Genomic DNA, 17235 nt, shown 5'->3' on the forward strand with positions numbered 1-17235 from the left:
CCCCAGGGGACAAGGTGAGGCCGCAGGCACAGACCAGTCATGACCTTCATTACATACACACAGGTGTGCGTGTGTATATTCTGTCATTATGGGTTATGTGGATTTGTCTTATGTGTTTTCTCAGGGTTTCACAGGGAAGCCAGGCATGGAGGGACCTCAGGGCCCAGTAGGCATGTATGTAAGTGATCCTTCAGCAGGGCACATACAAGGAATGCACCTGATCTACATTTTCACAGAACATACACTATGAGTACAGAATATACAGCACACAAACAAGATATAGTGCGGCTTTGCACAATAAGACATTTTTAAAACCGTACAGATTCTTACCTGTTACCTGTACGTGTTAATCAGTTATTACAAATATTGATGGTCATGTAAGAATGTAATTCAGAAGCCTTTTACCAGCAAACTGATGCAGCAGGACTTGCTACAGTTACTAGGGTTCAGGTGTCATTTGGGTTTTTTCTGATACCGGTTCTAAAACTCTACTTTTATAACGGGGCTAGTCTCTAAAAGGTGTCTGAACCGATACGGGAAAAAAAAAAGAAAGGAAAAAAAAAACGACAGTCAGTGACCTTAAAGAATGACTTGTTTATTTCTAAGGCTGTATGGTGAAATTTAAATAATTAATTTAAAATGTAATAACAGTAACATTTCACCAGTCAATTGCTGTTAAACAACAAGAACAAGATACCCTAGATGGCAAAAGGGTACTTTACAACAACAGCTTGATTTTCTCAAGGTGCACCCGAATGCACCTTGAAGTCCCGTCTGTGTTGTTTCTCCGACATCTCCGACAGCGCTGGTGTCTTGAAAATTGCAGCTAGTCTACTCGTGTCTTTATCTGTTTTTTCCTTTAACTGTTGTACGTCCCGGTGTTGGAATCCTTTCTAGTGAAATACAGCCTCTCTTTAGACCGTTTAGCTGTCAGCATTGTAACCATGTTTAAGACAGCTACTAGCTAAAGGTAGGGTAACATTACCTGCTGCCAAGTGTAATGTTAACTAGCGTCACATGCACTGATGCTTCTGGTGCCTGTAACAACATTGATACCACTCTCATTTGTACGCTAAATGTGAAGCTACAGCCAGCAAGTGGTTAGCTTAGCTTAGCATAAAACGGAAAGCAGGAGCAAACGGTGTAAAGAGTAAAAAAGTACACCTACCTACACCTCTAAAGCTCACTAATTAACACATTATCTCATTCGTTTAATCCATGCAAAAAAATAAATGTAAAAATGTGAACTTGTTATATGCTGGAACTAGCCAGATTAGCTGTTTATCCCTCTTTTCAGTCTGCTAGCTCTAGCTACATAGCGTATTGGACAAAATACAATAATAACACTGAAATTTCCAAATTTGGGATCAATAAAGTCTATCTAATTTAATAAAAGACAACCCAGATTATAAAAAGACCCCCCTCTTGTTTTGTAAAAAAATGTTTTGCCTTTTTTCCAAAAATAATTTTATTTGAAAATAATGATAAATAACACATTGAATAAACTAAGGTAAGCTGCTGTTTTAACGTTTTAAAAAAAATCATGTTTTTCATGTCAATCTTGTTTTCAATTTCAGTATATTTTAGATAAAATGTTCACATTTAAATTTAATAAAATGTAATCACATTTGTAAATAAATGACTTACAGCTGCAAAAGCCCACACCGGTTTTTACTCTTATCAGCTGGGAACTGGAAACTGAGGCCACAGAGGGCACAAGCTCACCTAAACAGGATGTAGAAGGTTAGAAAAACGTTGCCTGGACTGATAAAATCACAATTTCTGCTGCCTGATGAGGAGGAGAATATTTCCAGCAGCACTGTTGAATCTATAGTGGACGAGCGAGCGCAAGTGCTAGTCACTACTTAAGCAGCGGCGGTGAAGTCTTCATACCACCTGCTAGCATCAAACGATGCAAAACAATAAGGAGATATGACCAGAGTTAATACCTCAAATTTGGAATCATTTGGAGTGGGAAGGAGGAAGTACAGCGTGACTGGCTTTTTTTTTTATTATTATTATTATTTGTCTGGGCATTTTTAGGCCTTTATTGACAGGACAGCTAAAGAAATGAAAGGGGAGAGAGGGGGGGAATGACATGCAGCAAAGGGCCGCAGGTCGGAGTCTAACCCCGGCCCGGGTCGAGGAGTAAACCTCTACATATGGGCGCCCGCTCTACCAACTGAGCCATCCGGGCGCCTGTGGCTGTGGCTTTTAATAATAAATATTGTTTTTAGGAATAAACCTGCCTCCTGGGTAAACTGGCAGTAGCTGCTACTCTATTTAACGTGGGCCATAATGGTGGTCCTTAGAGAGCTTAATATTTTCTGAAGTGGTACATGGTGAAAAAAGTTTGAGAACCACTGCAATAGAGCAGCTTTGGGATGTAGTGGAACGGGAGATGCACAACATGGATGTGCAGCCGACAAATCTGCTGCAACTATGTGATGCTATCATGTCTACTGTACATTGAGTAGAATCTCTAAAGGCGCTGACACACCAACCCGATAATCAGCCGTCAGACAGTCTGGCGAGGTCAGCGACTCGAGTCTGTTCGGTGTGTTCCGTGCTGTCGTCAGCCGGAGGAGCCGACGGCCTTCATTTTGGCTGATTTGACATGTTGAATCGGTGGCAGTTGGACTCAATGACCAATCTGATTGGTGGACTGCTAAATGACGAGCGGGATGAGCGAGACAAACGCCTCTCAAAATCTAACAAAAATCTTTTAAACTGACCTTTGTTGATCTGAAATGAAGACCAATTCAGCAACTGCACGGCCTATTTCCCGCTTAAAATGTTTTCAGAAACATTACACACACACTATTTTAGTAAAATACGAGATTGCATTCCGAACGAGCCGCCATTATGGTCGGGAAGAAGCCAGACCCACATGACTCGTTCGTCCAATCAGCTGCCGGTTTTGTTTTTTTTTTTTTGGGGCGACAATACAGATTAGCGGCGCCTGCTGTTATGGAGACGTATTACTTCTCGCGCACGCACATAACGTACACTCAAGTCGGCGTCGCTTTGGTGTGTTCCGAGGCACTTTTTTGACCAACTCCAGGACTGACTGCCTTTTCTGCTGACGGTCGGGTTGGTGTGTCAGAGCCTTAAGGAATGTTTCCAGCACTTCTGTAGAATCAATGAGTCAAAGAATCCAGGCTGTTCTGTGGGCAAAATGGGTCCTAGCCAGTATTTGAAAGGTGTACCTGATGAAGTTCCCAATAAGTCAAACTTCTTCCATACAATTCAGATTTTTCTGTATGGTGTGACAGATATGAATCACTACAATATTCTGGCAAATGTATTGTGGTGCTGGATGAGCCTTTGTGACAGTAACTGCTGATAAATGAAATTCTTCCATCTGTTCTCTCTACTATCAGGGTGTCCAGGGGAACGTGGGCATGCGTGGGCCTCCCGGGTTTACAGGAGAAAGGGTAAGGTCTTTTTTTTTTTTTTCCTCTCTCACCTACCTCAAGTGTAAAAGCCTTGTAAAAAAAGCGTTTGTTGATGTGGTTCGGGCATCTGGTAAGGATGCCCCCTGGGCGCCTCCCTAGGGAGGTGTTCCAGGCACGTCCAGCTGGGAGGAGGCCTCGGGGAAGACCCAGGACTAGGTGGAGGGATTATATCTCCAACCTGGCCTGGGAACGCCTCGGGATCCCCCAGTCGGAGCTGGTTAATGTTGCTCGGGAAAGGGAAGTTTGGGGTCCCCTGCTGGAGCTGCTCCCCCCGCGACCCGACACCGGATAAGCGGACGAAGATGGATGGATGGATGGATGATTATAGAAGGGACCAGAAAAAGGCATCTCAAACACGTGAGACCAGTCGAAGATGGAGCTCAGAGAGTCAAAAGCTATTTTTAGAAGGAAAGTTGTCTGTTAATCAGAAGAGGGAAATTGACATTCTGACATTTTCACAGATTTTCTTTTGTTAATGTAGGTGAGTCCAGACTTTTTAAAAGGTGTCCATACCATTGACTGTGAGAAATAACACAACTTCTTCTTTTTCTCTGAACCAGGGTGAGCCAGGTTTACGAGGTTTACCTGGGCCTGTTGGGAAGCCAGGACCTGCAGTAAGTGTCTGTAGTTTTTATTTTCCTTTTTATTTCCTTTCTTTTGACCCATGGGAACCATTAGGGGTATATGAGAGTAGGACAGAATATTGCTCAGAGGATTTGATTAGGACAGCAGCTATGAGGTTTTGGTAAATAAAGGTCAACCAGTGAAGTGTGCAGCTGGTGTGCAGGGACTGGCTATTCATGAATGCGAACAGGTCGCAGTGATTGATTTTGTTGGAGCCACTAGTGGCAAATCTAATAGCAGAGTGATAGAGGACAAATACATTGCTTCATGCACTGTCCTCCAGCATGTCCCCTGAAGTCTAATGCCAGGTGACAACCTCCATGAAAAAGCAGTTCTCTACACATTGCAGCTCTGTTCCACAGTGCAGTGTTTGGCAGTGGAGTAGACAAAATATGAACATGACACAATAGAAAATGCAGTACACAACAAAAAAAGCAAGGAATTACGCCAAAATGCAATGGTAAAAAAAAGTAGTCTATATCCTTTACGTTACACTTCCGGGATTGCTGCGGTGCCGCAGGAAATTCCGCTGGATGCATGCATTTTCCGCTTCCTTCCGCTTTCTTTGTGTTGAAATTTTAAATCCGGTGGATTTCTGAGGACTATGGTTAACTGCTCCTCAGATCTCTGCAGGGTAAATCCAGACAGCTAGCTCTGAGTTTTCTCTTGCACGACTATTTTGCAGCGGCTCTTGCGGAGTATAGCGCCGCCCATGACGATTCTGATTGGTTTAAAGAAATGACATCCTCCCATCCCCGAATGCTATGTGGAGTAGCCAGACCCTCCTTAAGCGCGCTTTGGAGGAGGGTCTTATTGGCAAAGCGAGACTAATAAAACAGTAACCTAGAAATCCCAAAAGATTTCTAAACAAAATTTTCACCTACCATAGAAACGGTTTCTAATCACCTAATCGGTGCTTACTGGGTGACTTGGCTACAGATTTTGGTTTATTGGGTATTTATTTAGTGAAGTGAGAAAAGCTGTAAAGCTAGGAGGCTTTTAAATGAAGGAAACACAGGCACATGCAGAATTTAACTCCAGCAGAGAGTTGATTTACAATATGCAATGACACCTTTTGTTGTTCTTTCGATAATCGGACAAACTCTTTCCCTTGACGGGACTGCTCTTCCAAAGTTGTATATGAAGCTGAAAGATCAAAGTTTCTTCATAAAACCTGTCAAAGTTTCTGCACCCTATAGATCAATCCTTCTCTTTCAGTTGGTTAGATTTGGAAATAAGAAAGCCCCTCTTGCATGGAAAGATTAACTTTCAAAAATGGAAGTAGGACTGTTCACTTCTTGTCCACAGTCCTTCCTTCTGTGTCATTGGACACACATTGTGCTCGATCACATGGTCGCCCACTGCTGTGGTGAAATCCATCAACCTGTCAGAGTAAAGTTATACAGTGCTGAGAAGGTGGATTCATCAGCTGCTGGCTTGAACACTAAATACAGTGATAAACTGAATGCTTTAATGCCCACATCACTGAATGAATTTAAAGCCACACTCATCATGGTAGACGATATTCCTGTCAAAAAGTAAATATTGAACAATCTGAGTGAGGTTCTGCATTTTTACTCAATGTTATTTTAAAAAATACTTTATTCTCAGAGGGAATAAAATAAACTGTAATAATAACTGTATGGTAGATCACTTTTAAACCTGTGATTTCTTGTTAAAGGTGTGACAATAGAAAGCCAAAGTCACGCCCTTCGACTTCCGGCCAACGGGACCTATCTTTCGAAAAAAATATGAACAAGGGTCAATGGAGAGATAATAATTATTTTTTTATCCCGTTTGAATTGAGCCATGGATTACAAATATGATGTTCGTCAATTTACAAGATAATTTTTCAACCAAAGAAAGTCTCAGTTTATTGTTAAACTGTTGAAGTATAAGACTGTGAAAATACGTAATTAGAAAGACTACACACTTCAATGTCTCATGGATGACGTCTTGCTGAAACTACGATGTCTGTGTGTATCGTACCGGGGATGTAACGTTACTCTAATGAGCAGAGGATCACTTCACTGGATACAACACATCAGCTAAGATAACGTTACATGAGTTGTGAAACAGAGCTAAACTAACTAGCTAGTAAGCAAGTTGAGCATCAAGCTAGGTGACGTAAATTGTGTTAGTTACGACAAACCTACAGATAACTGAGACTTTCTTTGGTTGAAAAATGTTTTAAATTGACGAACATCATATTTATAATCCATGGCTCAATTCAAACAGGATCAAAAAATAAATATAATCTCTCCATTGACTCTCGTTCATATTTTTTTCCGAATTAAGGTCTTATGGGTTCACCATCCGTTTTGTTAGAAAAAAACTTTCCTTTTGGTATAGGTCTAGGTAAGGTGTAGGAGAAAGCTAATAGCAGATGCAGCCATAACGCTTCTGGGCTCGATAACAATTTATGTTTATTATTATAATAATAATAATAATAATAATAATGTTTAATCCCATCCACCATGCTCCCTTCACCTAGCAACCAGCAAAAAAACTATCTGTAGATGAAGAAAGGATATTTTACATTATTGTTGGATGTTTATGTTCAGCGCTTTGGAGAATAATAACTGACTGCATTAGAGCACATAATGCATCACCAAAGGGATAACTTCAAATATTACACATTACACATCAGTACAAGACAAAGATGCCCAACAATCCCCTCCCTTTTAACTACATTTTATCAAACTGCAGCAGACGAGCATAACAGTTTGTGGGATTACAAGAGAACTCCACAGGGCTCGTTTATTCTAAGCCTGTATATGTTACATTAAGTATACAGGTAAGTAGAAAGTAAAGAGCAGACAATAAAATGTGTCTAAGCAGCATAAAAGAGAACCATTTTAAAGAAGATTCAGAATACCATAGTGAGAAGAAGAAGACGTCCTTCAGTTAAGTAACATCACAAATCATTTGAAATTTTGTCTTCCTTTTTATTGTATATTTAGCATAATTTAGTTCCTCAACCAACAACAGAAACTTTTTTGTCATGCGGGTGTGGAAATGTTCAGAGATGTGGGTAAAAATTAAACACCTTTTTGAGCTTATACAAAAAAACATCTTTCTCATTTCCTCACACAGCACTCAGATAGAAGTGTTAGCAGTTAGCATGTTCTGACTTTGTTTTTCTTTCTCAGGGACTGCCAGGTCCTTCTGGAGACAAGGGACCCCGGGGACCTCAGGTGAGAGAAAGCTTTAATTGGAGAGTTTGTGCTGAATAAGAGAACTAAATATTTTGATTCTTCCACATGCTGATGGACTTAGACTGAAATGCAAGTGGCTTTTTTATCATTTAACAATGACTTTATCACATGGTGGAAATAGGACAATAACAGACACAGTTAAGTTGTACATTAGATTCATCCTTTAAAATACAGTGGCCCTCATTTATCAACCTAACGTAGAAACCAGCGCAGATATGAGTGCAGAAATCGTCTTACGACAGGCTTCGCGTGGGATTCATGAAACGTTCGTATCACACCAATCAGAGCGTAAGAATGGTCGTACATTGATAAATGCGGCGGCTGGAAACGATCGTCATTTAAATATCACGCCCCAATATATTCTGGGTTTTGAGGCCTCGCCCCTACAATTTACGACATGGCGAGACGTAATCCGGCTGAGAAGCGGAACTTTTCAGAGGTGGAGATTGAAACCCTGATATGTCTGGTTCATTTGCACTAACGTGTGTACTATTTGGCAGCCTGAAAACTGGTATTCAAGGCTGTAGAAAGAATGCGGGATGAAAAGAGATCACTGATGCGGTCAACAGTGTTGCCGTAGTAAATCGGACTCCAGCTGAAGTTTAGCCTATTTAATTTATACATCCTTGACCCATTTTCTATAGTCCTAATAGTAATATACAGGCTTCTATTGCAATCTCTTAGGTGTACCTATAATTAAATAAACACACAGTAGCCGAGTTTATGCAGTGTCTTTTATTTTACTCGTGTTCGTCGGAACGAGGCAACAGCTGAGGGACAGCCCGTGTCCTCCGCCCCCCCCCGTGCTGGACCCTGTCTCCTGACAGCAGAGGGGCTGGAAAAACAAGCCAAAATAACTTGGTCAATGGCAGAAATAAATCATTCACTTGAAAGTGAAACAAAAACCTGAAGAATAAATAAAAATGTTGTGCATCGTCATGTTTCCTGTATTGAATATCATTGCCAAACATAACACTATAGGCTACCTTTTAAAAGTGAGGAATAATATCCTGTCTCCTTCGTATAGCCCTCAGTTGGTGGCTGTTCTGGACACTGCTCTCTGGGCATCGGGTCATCTGGCTCCATCGCTACATTTATGGCACTGTGTTTTCCTGTGCGATGTTGTGCAGAACCCCCCAGGCTAAAACAATGTTGCAGACCGGCGCATAGAGGTCTTCTAAAAGAGCCAGATCTGCCATTGCTGATAAGTGATCAACTGATGACTTCTCCTTCTCCTGTTAAACTGATTATGTGCTGCACCGCAAGTCCACACTGACTCGAAAACTTGCGTACACGAGTTCAGACCAGACGTGAGATTTGATCGCAGCCTACGCTCACGTCCAAATTGATAAATGCCGAGCTTTGCGTAGGAATCGGCATACGCCCGTTTTAGGTCGTACGCACGTTTCATAAATGAGAGCCAGTGTGTAAAATGCTGAGATCCAGTCTGAAATATCTAATGAATCCACCGGGAAACTTTCAGAACCCTCAGATCATGGCTTTTAATGTTCAGTTTCCTAATCAACCAGTTACTTAAAGTGGAACTTGTGTTGTTTCTCACAGGGTCGTCCTGGAGATGAAGGATCCAAAGGGATACAGGGCCCACCTGTAAGTTAAAAGGCGAGCAGTTCAGAGGACTGTATTTGTTTTACGATGGAACATCATTGTGTGTTACAGGGCTGTTGTGTTTAAACTTAAGTGCATTTTAATTGGACATAGTGTTTGTCTTTGGTAATTTGACTCATCATGAAGAGAGATGATGTGCAGGGCACGGGGGGGGTTCGTCAAGCAGCAGTGTTCACGTTCAGTGTCAAAGACGCCTGTCAACAGCTGCTGTTGTCTGTGAACAAAACAAAAGCTGTTATTCAAGGTTCTTTATATTGCATCAACCAGTCCGATATTTATGCTATATAAACAGTTTAGCAACAATCAGTTTAATTGAGGGGGAACTCAATTAATCATGAAATACTCTGAGTCCACTGCTCCTAAATGGAATGAAAAAGGGTGATTAAATAGTTAGGGTTGGGTACCGAAACCTGGTGCTTATACGGCACCGGTGCCTTAACAACCGGTATCTACCGGACCAAATAGTAAAGCGGATTTTGGTGCTACTGAAATGCCAGCGCTGCCTTCTGATGCTCTGAAACAGACGTTAGAGGCAACAGAAGCATCGCTGCATGTGACGCTAGTTCACATAATACACTTGACAGCAGGTAACGTTAGCCTAGCGTTAGCTAGCAGCTGGATTAAACACGGTTAAAATGCTGACAGCTAACGCTAAACGGTGTGACTGTATTTCATTGTAGAGGATTCCAACATGGTGCGTCACTTGAAAATCGCCTCGCCGGCCTCGTGGTGCATTCAAAGTTATTGTAAAATACCCTTTTTCCATCTAGTGGTTGTTTTTGTCGTTTGCCAGCAATTTACTGGTGAAATAAGTTATTTAATTTATTTTTTGGGGCATTTCTGTGCCTTTTTAATGGATAGGACAGCTGGCATATATGAAAGGGGAGAGAGGAGAGACATGTAGGAAACCGTCACAGGTTGGACTCGAACCCTGGACCTTTGCGTCGAGGAATGAACCTCTACATATGTGCGCCTGCTCCACCAACTGAGCTAACCAGCCACATACATCATTTAATTTTGACCATATGGCCTTAGCAATAAACAAGCCGTTCTTAAATGTCGCCGACTGTCGTTTTGTGCTACTTTTTTCTTTTTTAAATATATACATTTATTTTTTTTTTAATCTTTTTAAAAGTTGTGTTCAAGCACCACTTATGCACCAGTACCGTTTTAAAAGTAGCGTTTTAGCACCGGTATCAGAAAAAACCCAAACGATACCTAACCCTACTTAAAACTGATGCTAATAATGCATTACTCGCAGTCCATAAACCAATCATCACAGAATCTGTCAAATATCAGCTCTCGTTCTCTGACTGTGTCCTTGTTGTTGTGGACCACTAATTTATAAAAAAAAATATATATATATAACCTGTTTGTGCATCTGGCTGTGTATGTGTCCATTTGTTTGCATGTGTGCTGACACGCATCTGTCAACCGCCTCTTTAAATTGAAATGTACGATGAATTGAATACATTTTATTGATAAACTGCATAGCAACGGGACACAGATTCAACCCCAGATTGCATTTTAATATTTTGACAAAAAACAAATAGGCTTAATATCTTATTCTAGGGCCCTCCAGGTCTCCCAGGTGGAGATGGAGCAGCTGGAAAACCTGGACCTAGGGGAAGCCTAGGGTCCCCAGGAACTCAGGGGCCACAAGGGCCAGCAGGAATCCCAGTGAGTGGGTACCTACCATCAACTGCTGCTTTTACTTGTATACTACAGACTACTTATAGTCTGTAAAGTCCTCAATATTTTTACTACATACAAGTGTCTGAACTGAAACCTGTTATTTGACTACTGTACATGTTTGTTGGTTGTCCTCAGGGCCCACAGGGTGCTGCTGGGATGTTAGGAGCAGCAGGGGAAAGAGGAGACAAGGTAAACTACATTGCATATTATAATCCCATCGTAGGGCAAGGCAAGGCAGCTTTATTTGTATAGCACATTTCAGCAACAGGGCAATTCAAAGTGCTTTACATAAAACATTAAAGAGCAGTTAGAAAACAATTAAAAACAATTTAAAAACATTAATAAACAAATTAAAAACATTAAAAGACAAGAATAAAATGTATAGTGCCGTATAAGAATAAAAGTTACAGTGCAGTATAAGAAATTAAAGTTAATAAAATAGATTATTTAAAGAAAAGCAACATCAAAAAGATAGGTCTTTAGCTTAGATTTAAAAGAACTGAGAGTTGCAGCGGACCTACAGGTTTCTGGGAGTTTGTTCCAGATATGTGGAGCATAAAAACTGAACGCTGCTTCCCCCTGTTTAGTTCTGACTCTGGGGACAACAAGTAGACCTGTCCCAGACAACCTGAGAGGTCTGGTTGGGTCATAATGTAGTAGCAGATCAGTAATGTATTTTGGCCCTAAACCGTTTAGTGATTTATAAACCAGTAAAAGTATTTTGAAATCAATTCTTTGAGGCACTGGAAGCCAGTGTAGAGACTTCAGTACTGGAGTGATGTGATCCACTTTCTTGGTTTTAGTGAGGACTCGAGCAACAGCGTTCTGAATCAGCTGCAGTTGTCTGATTGATTTTTTAGGGAGACCTGTAAAGACACCGTTGCAGTAGTCAAGTCTACTGAAGATAAAAGCATGGACAAGTTTTTCCAGATCCTGCTGAGACATAAGTCCTTTAACCCTTGAAATATTTTGAAGGTGATAATAGGCTGATTTTTTAATTATGTTAATGTGGCTTTTAAAATTCAGGTCTGAGTCCATGACTACAACCAAGATTTCTGGCTTTGTCTGTTGTTTTTAACATTGTCGTTTGAAGCTGAGTGCTGACTTTCAATCGTTCCTCTTTTGCTCCAAAAACGACCACCTCCGTTTTTTCTTCATTTAATTTAAGAAAGTTCTGGCACATCCAATCATTCTGTTCATCTGTTGAATGCACATATTTAATTGTTGTATTGGGCTATAGTTCCCTGGCAATAAGGTTAGAGTAAGAGTGTTTTATTGTGAGAGTTTTGCCTGTGAAACCTTCATTAATGATACAGAGACTAATGCTGTACCTCCAGGGTTTACCTGGCTTGCTTGGTGATGCTGGCCCCACCGGACAAGACGGACAACAGGTGGGTTTACTTTTAGAGTGAAGTGAAGAGAAGCAATTTTTTTATATATCCAATTTAAAAAAAAAAATGATGTCTTCACCTGCCCTACTTTTTCTATCACTCCTTTTTATTCTAAACATAATAGAATAATAGTCAACTATTATTGGAATGGAAATTAAGTTATAAGTGCCTTATAGAACAGCAGAGAACATACTATAGAATACAACACAATAAATTACAAACGCCACAGAACTAGTAGATTATGAAACCGCAACAAGATGGGCTGCATCATGGTCTGCATTTTCTAAACTTAATACTTAAACGAATTTACAGCAGAACAAACCATATAATTCATATGATCAAGCATATAACACCAGTGTAAATTCGGCATGAATGCACCTGTGGATCATAGACTGTAAAAATAAGCTGTGGATGTACTGCACGCTGTGTCCCGCCATTTTTTTATGTTTAGCAGTGCCTCTAAACTTTTATCTGAGGCGAAGGCAGGCAGTTAAGTCAGGATACTATAATATTTTTTATATTGGAACCACAATAGAATAATGCATCCACAAGTACTTGGACAGAAACTGTTAAAGTTATTTATATCCGTTTATTTATTAAAATTAATTTTTTCACTGGGGGGGCTGCAGCCGCCGCCTCCCCCGACTTCCTGTGCAAATGCAAGAAGGTGATCAGTAACTTCTCATACTCCTGTTTTATTTTGAGAATCTAAAAATTCTTTTTAAATGGACTGAAACTGAGAAAAGAGAGTTAATAGTTTCAGGGCAAAGTCCCATCACCTTTACACAACTTTTTTTACATGTTTTTTGGATCAAACATCTTTTTTTTTTATATATTTTTATTAATTTCTGTGGGTCACCATAATCCGGTTCCAGGAAATACATCAAACAAGGTGAAACAATAAAAAATAAAAATAAAAATAAAAAAAATAAATCAATAAAAGACAGATTTCAAAATGTCATCAAAACAGTTTCGTCAAAATTTCATTTCTATTTTTTATATAGTATACTTCCCTCAATTCTTATTGATTTTATCGACCCACCCCCACCCACCCAGATCACACCCACCTGAGTAACACCCACCCACTCACCCAGATCTCCCACCCACACACCCACCCACACACACACACACACACACACACATACACCCACACATCCACACACACATAAAATAAATTAACAGGGTTCTAAAGACAGGTTCTAGAGGGCATCATAAATTTGTCTCCATTGGCTATCAAATTGTTTCTTTTTATTTTTGTCCTCTGACATTGATCTTTCAATACTCAGATAATACTTCATTAGAGCCTTCCAATTCTCTATTGAAGGTGCTTCCTTATTTTTCCAGTTTTGCAAGATCAATTTTTATTTTTATTAAAGATAAGAGAGGAAAAAAGTATCTGCCAACTAGTTGGATATCTTATTCCCTCTATATCTTGAAAAATACATATTTTTGGGGAGAATATAATTTCTCTATTAGTATACTTAGATAACCAAATCTCTATACCCTCCCAGGTCTTCTTTATACCTTTGCAGTACCAAAAGGCATGCATAAGGGAGTCACCATATGAATTGCATTTTAGACATATATCCGATGATGTATTATCAAACTTGTTTATTTTATCTCTAGTGTAATATATTCTTGTCATTATCTTAAACTGTATTAGACGCAGATTTTCGTTAGTAGTTAATTTGTACGTTAGTGACAAACTTTCTTTCCATTTTCCTTTAACAGCAACCTCTAGGTCTTCTGTCCATTTATTGTATATATTTTGTAATAATGTATCACTATTTTCTACGCTCATCAGTAAATTGTACATAGAGCCGATCAGCCTCCTTTTTTTGTTTATTTGGCTAAAAATATTAGATATTTCAGGGCTGATATTCTTTTCCAAATCAAAATTACAGATAATCCAGTTTTTCAGTTGCATATACATAAATAATTCTGTATCTTTTAGATTATATTTGCTTTTTAATTCACCGAAAGGTGCAACAATATCATGACTTATGACCTCCGACAACTGCTTTATTCCACCTTTTATCCATGTTTCCCAGTATAGTTGCGTACTCTGTATATTTATTGAGGGATTGCTCCAAATAAGTATATGCCTGGGAAGCCCCATTTCTTGATGAAGAATTTTTTTAATTTTATTCCAGGCCTTTAATGTACTATTAATAACAAAATTTGTTGATTTGATATTACTCTTAGAAAAAAAGCGCTAACAGTAAGCTGTTGCACTGTAATTGATTATTTTCTATATCTATCCATGGATCTTTGTTTGTTTTATTTATTATACGATCAATATAAAATGACTGAGCTGCTACATGATACAACTCTAAGTTAGGGAGATTTAAACCACCTTCTGCTCTTGAGTGATACAAAAGTTTCCTTTTCAATCTAGATGCTTTATTTGACCAAATGAACAAAGAGATTATTGAATTTACCTCCATAGTCTCCATGCTTCTTCTGTTGTCTTCATATAGACATTAACCTATATACATTTTTTGTGCATGCTATATAAGCATTACTTAACCTTAAATGGTCACTTAATTAATGTGTAACAATACTGAATAAGCCTTAATAAACCATCAATAAACAGTTATTAATGCTCTTTTGTAGACTTATTGTAAAGTAGAGAACATATGCACCTTAATTAATACTTAATTAATGTGTAACAATACTGAATAAGCCTTACCTAACCATCAATAAACATTTATTAAAGCTTTTTGGTAGACTTATTGTAAAGTAGAGAACATATGCCCCTTCACTAACACTTAATTAATGTGTAACAATACTGAATAAGCCTTAATAAACCATCAATAAACAGTTATTAATGCTCTTTGGTAGACTTATTGTAGAGAACATATGCACCTTAACTAACACTTAATTAATGTGTAACAATACTGAACAAGCCTGACTAAACCATAAGTAAACAGTTAGTAATGCTCTTTGGTAGACTTATTGTAAAGTAGAGAACATATACACCTTAACACTTAATGTATAACAATACTGAACAAGCCTTACTAAACCATAACTAAAAAGTTATGAATGCTCTTTGATAGACTTATTGTAAAGTTAAGAATATATGCACCTTAACTTACACTTGATACATGCATAAAAGTGCTGAATAAGCATTACTAAACAAGGATTCATAGTTTATTAATACTCTTTGACTTAAATGTTCACACAGCTTTTAAACATTAGTGAAACATTGTCAATGTGAAATCAAATCTTCATGACAACCTTCTGTTATGCACACTATTCAATATGTAAACAAGGTTTTAATTTGATTCTGAGTCAGTTCTCATCTTTCTTTCCACTGACACTCAGAGCTATAACAGTTTAAAGCCTGTATGAAGATTACACTGGAAAGTGTCCCGTTCTCGTCAGCTTCACTGTCATGTCTTCTGTATAGTTTTCCTATCTTGAAACCTAACAAACCAAGTGGGATATATTAATTTCTTTTAAATGCATGCAAAAGCTACGGATGCAAGAATTGATTGTTCACTATCAACATCAGATCTTTACACATATTGTACAAATGACAACAAAACATGATACGGCAGCCTTAATGGTAAACACTCTACCTAGTGAGTGGTGAGCTACCTTGACGATCATGATTATCCATTATCCAGATAGTGTCCAGAATATTAATGCATTGATGAATCTGACAGCCAGCAATAACAGCATACGCATGTTTCTTCATATAAATCACAGTATATTATGAACCATAAATAATCGAAAGATGGTCTTCATGGTTGGATAGTTAATTCACTTTCTATGCAGAAATCAACCTAAATAAAAAGCCTAGTACAATATTAAAATGATTCTCCTTTGAACCTTCTGTCACATCCAATATACCTTAGTAATTGCATTTCTATCTCTCAAGTTAGCTACACCGTTTCATGTAGCTAAACAGGCTCATTAGCCTTGTAATTAACTGCAGGCTAAATATGTTGACATGCTAGTTTTACTTGCACATACTCATCACCAAGTCCGTAAAACTCTTAAAAGGCATATCATAAAGTGACTGACAATACAAACGATATTAGAGTAAACACTGACAAACTTTGTTCCTTTATCAGCCAGATGATAAAAGAGATAAGCATACACCATGCTTTCTTTTGCAGAGTATCAGCAGCACATGTTGCCCATGGCCTCAGCCCGCTTATAATACTTCCGGTTTCGAAGTTTTCAAAATAAAAGCGCTAGCTAGCAAGTTAGCTAGCTTTAGGTAACCAAAATGACACTGTTCTCTGGCAGAGGTTTCTGCAATTAACTTATGTTAGAGCTAACATAACAGACAAGCTAGCTCTAAGTGACCCACATATTAGTTCGTTTCACTCATTTAATAATCTATAGCAATTTCCAGCGTTAGCGTTTTTATTTTGAAAAGATCGAAACCGGAAGTACATATTTGTTCCTACAAGCGGGCAAAGTGTGCAGCTCATACAAGCAATTTCATGTTTAAGTTGTTTAGCACCTGGTTGATAAGGGAATAAGGTTGGTCATTGTTACCTCTAATATTGTTTGTATTTTGAGTCACTTTATGATATGCTGTTTAAGAGTTTCACGGACTTGATGATGAGTAAGTAAAGCTAGCATGTCAACATATTAGCCTGCAGTTAATATTACCAGGCTAATGAGCCTGTATACATAAAAGGGTGTTCAGAGATAGAAATGCATTACTACAGTATATTGGATGTGACAGAAGGTTCAAAGGAGAACCATTTTATATTTAATTGAATATTTCATTATAATTAAGGTTGATTTCTGAAAAACAAGTGAATAAGAAAGGGAAGTAACACTCAATGTAAGCACTCAAAGGGTCATTTAGAATAATATGTGTAAAAGGGGTTCAAATAAAAAAGATGGATACATTTAAACTAAAAGTATTTAGTTTTCATTGTTTTCTCAGCTCTTACTGTGGTTAGATGTCGTGTGTTCAAGGCATGTTTGAAACTGCAAAGGAAAAATGAAGTCTTGGTGAACCATTAGTTAAAGAGAGCCAGACAATCTTTCAGCCGGGGAGGCTGCACTATGACAATGATTATTTATGGTTCATAATATACTGTGATTTATATAAACAAAGCATTAATATTCTGGACACAATCTAGATAATGGATAATCATGACTGTCAAGGTAGCTCACCACTCACTAGGTAGAGTGTGTGCTATTAAGGCTGCCCTATCAAGTTTTGCTGTCATTTGAGTGTACAATATGTGT

The 17235-nt window shown here is 38.6% G+C and overlaps 1 protein-coding gene across 2 annotated transcripts in view; it reads left to right on the top strand.

The window, feature by feature from the left end:
- Positions 1-17235, top strand: part of LOC114570760 (collagen alpha-1(I) chain) — a 143812-nt gene that overhangs the window by 94751 nt on the left and 31826 nt on the right. For both annotated transcript variants that reach the window (XM_028601288.1, XM_028601289.1), the window contains 9 exons: positions 1-14; positions 125-178; positions 3384-3437; positions 4019-4072; positions 7235-7279; positions 8864-8908; positions 10499-10606; positions 10757-10810; positions 11959-12012. The exon at positions 1-14 is cut by the window's left edge and continues 40 nt beyond it. In XM_028601288.1, coding sequence (XP_028457089.1) covers positions 1-14; positions 125-178; positions 3384-3437; positions 4019-4072; positions 7235-7279; positions 8864-8908; positions 10499-10606; positions 10757-10810; positions 11959-12012 — 482 coding nt within the window. The remainder of the gene's footprint in view (positions 15-124; positions 179-3383; positions 3438-4018; positions 4073-7234; positions 7280-8863; positions 8909-10498; positions 10607-10756; positions 10811-11958; positions 12013-17235) is intronic.

This window comes from Perca flavescens, chromosome 16, assembly GCF_004354835.1.
Source record: "Perca flavescens isolate YP-PL-M2 chromosome 16, PFLA_1.0, whole genome shotgun sequence".
NCBI lineage: Eukaryota > Metazoa > Chordata > Actinopteri > Perciformes > Percidae > Perca > Perca flavescens.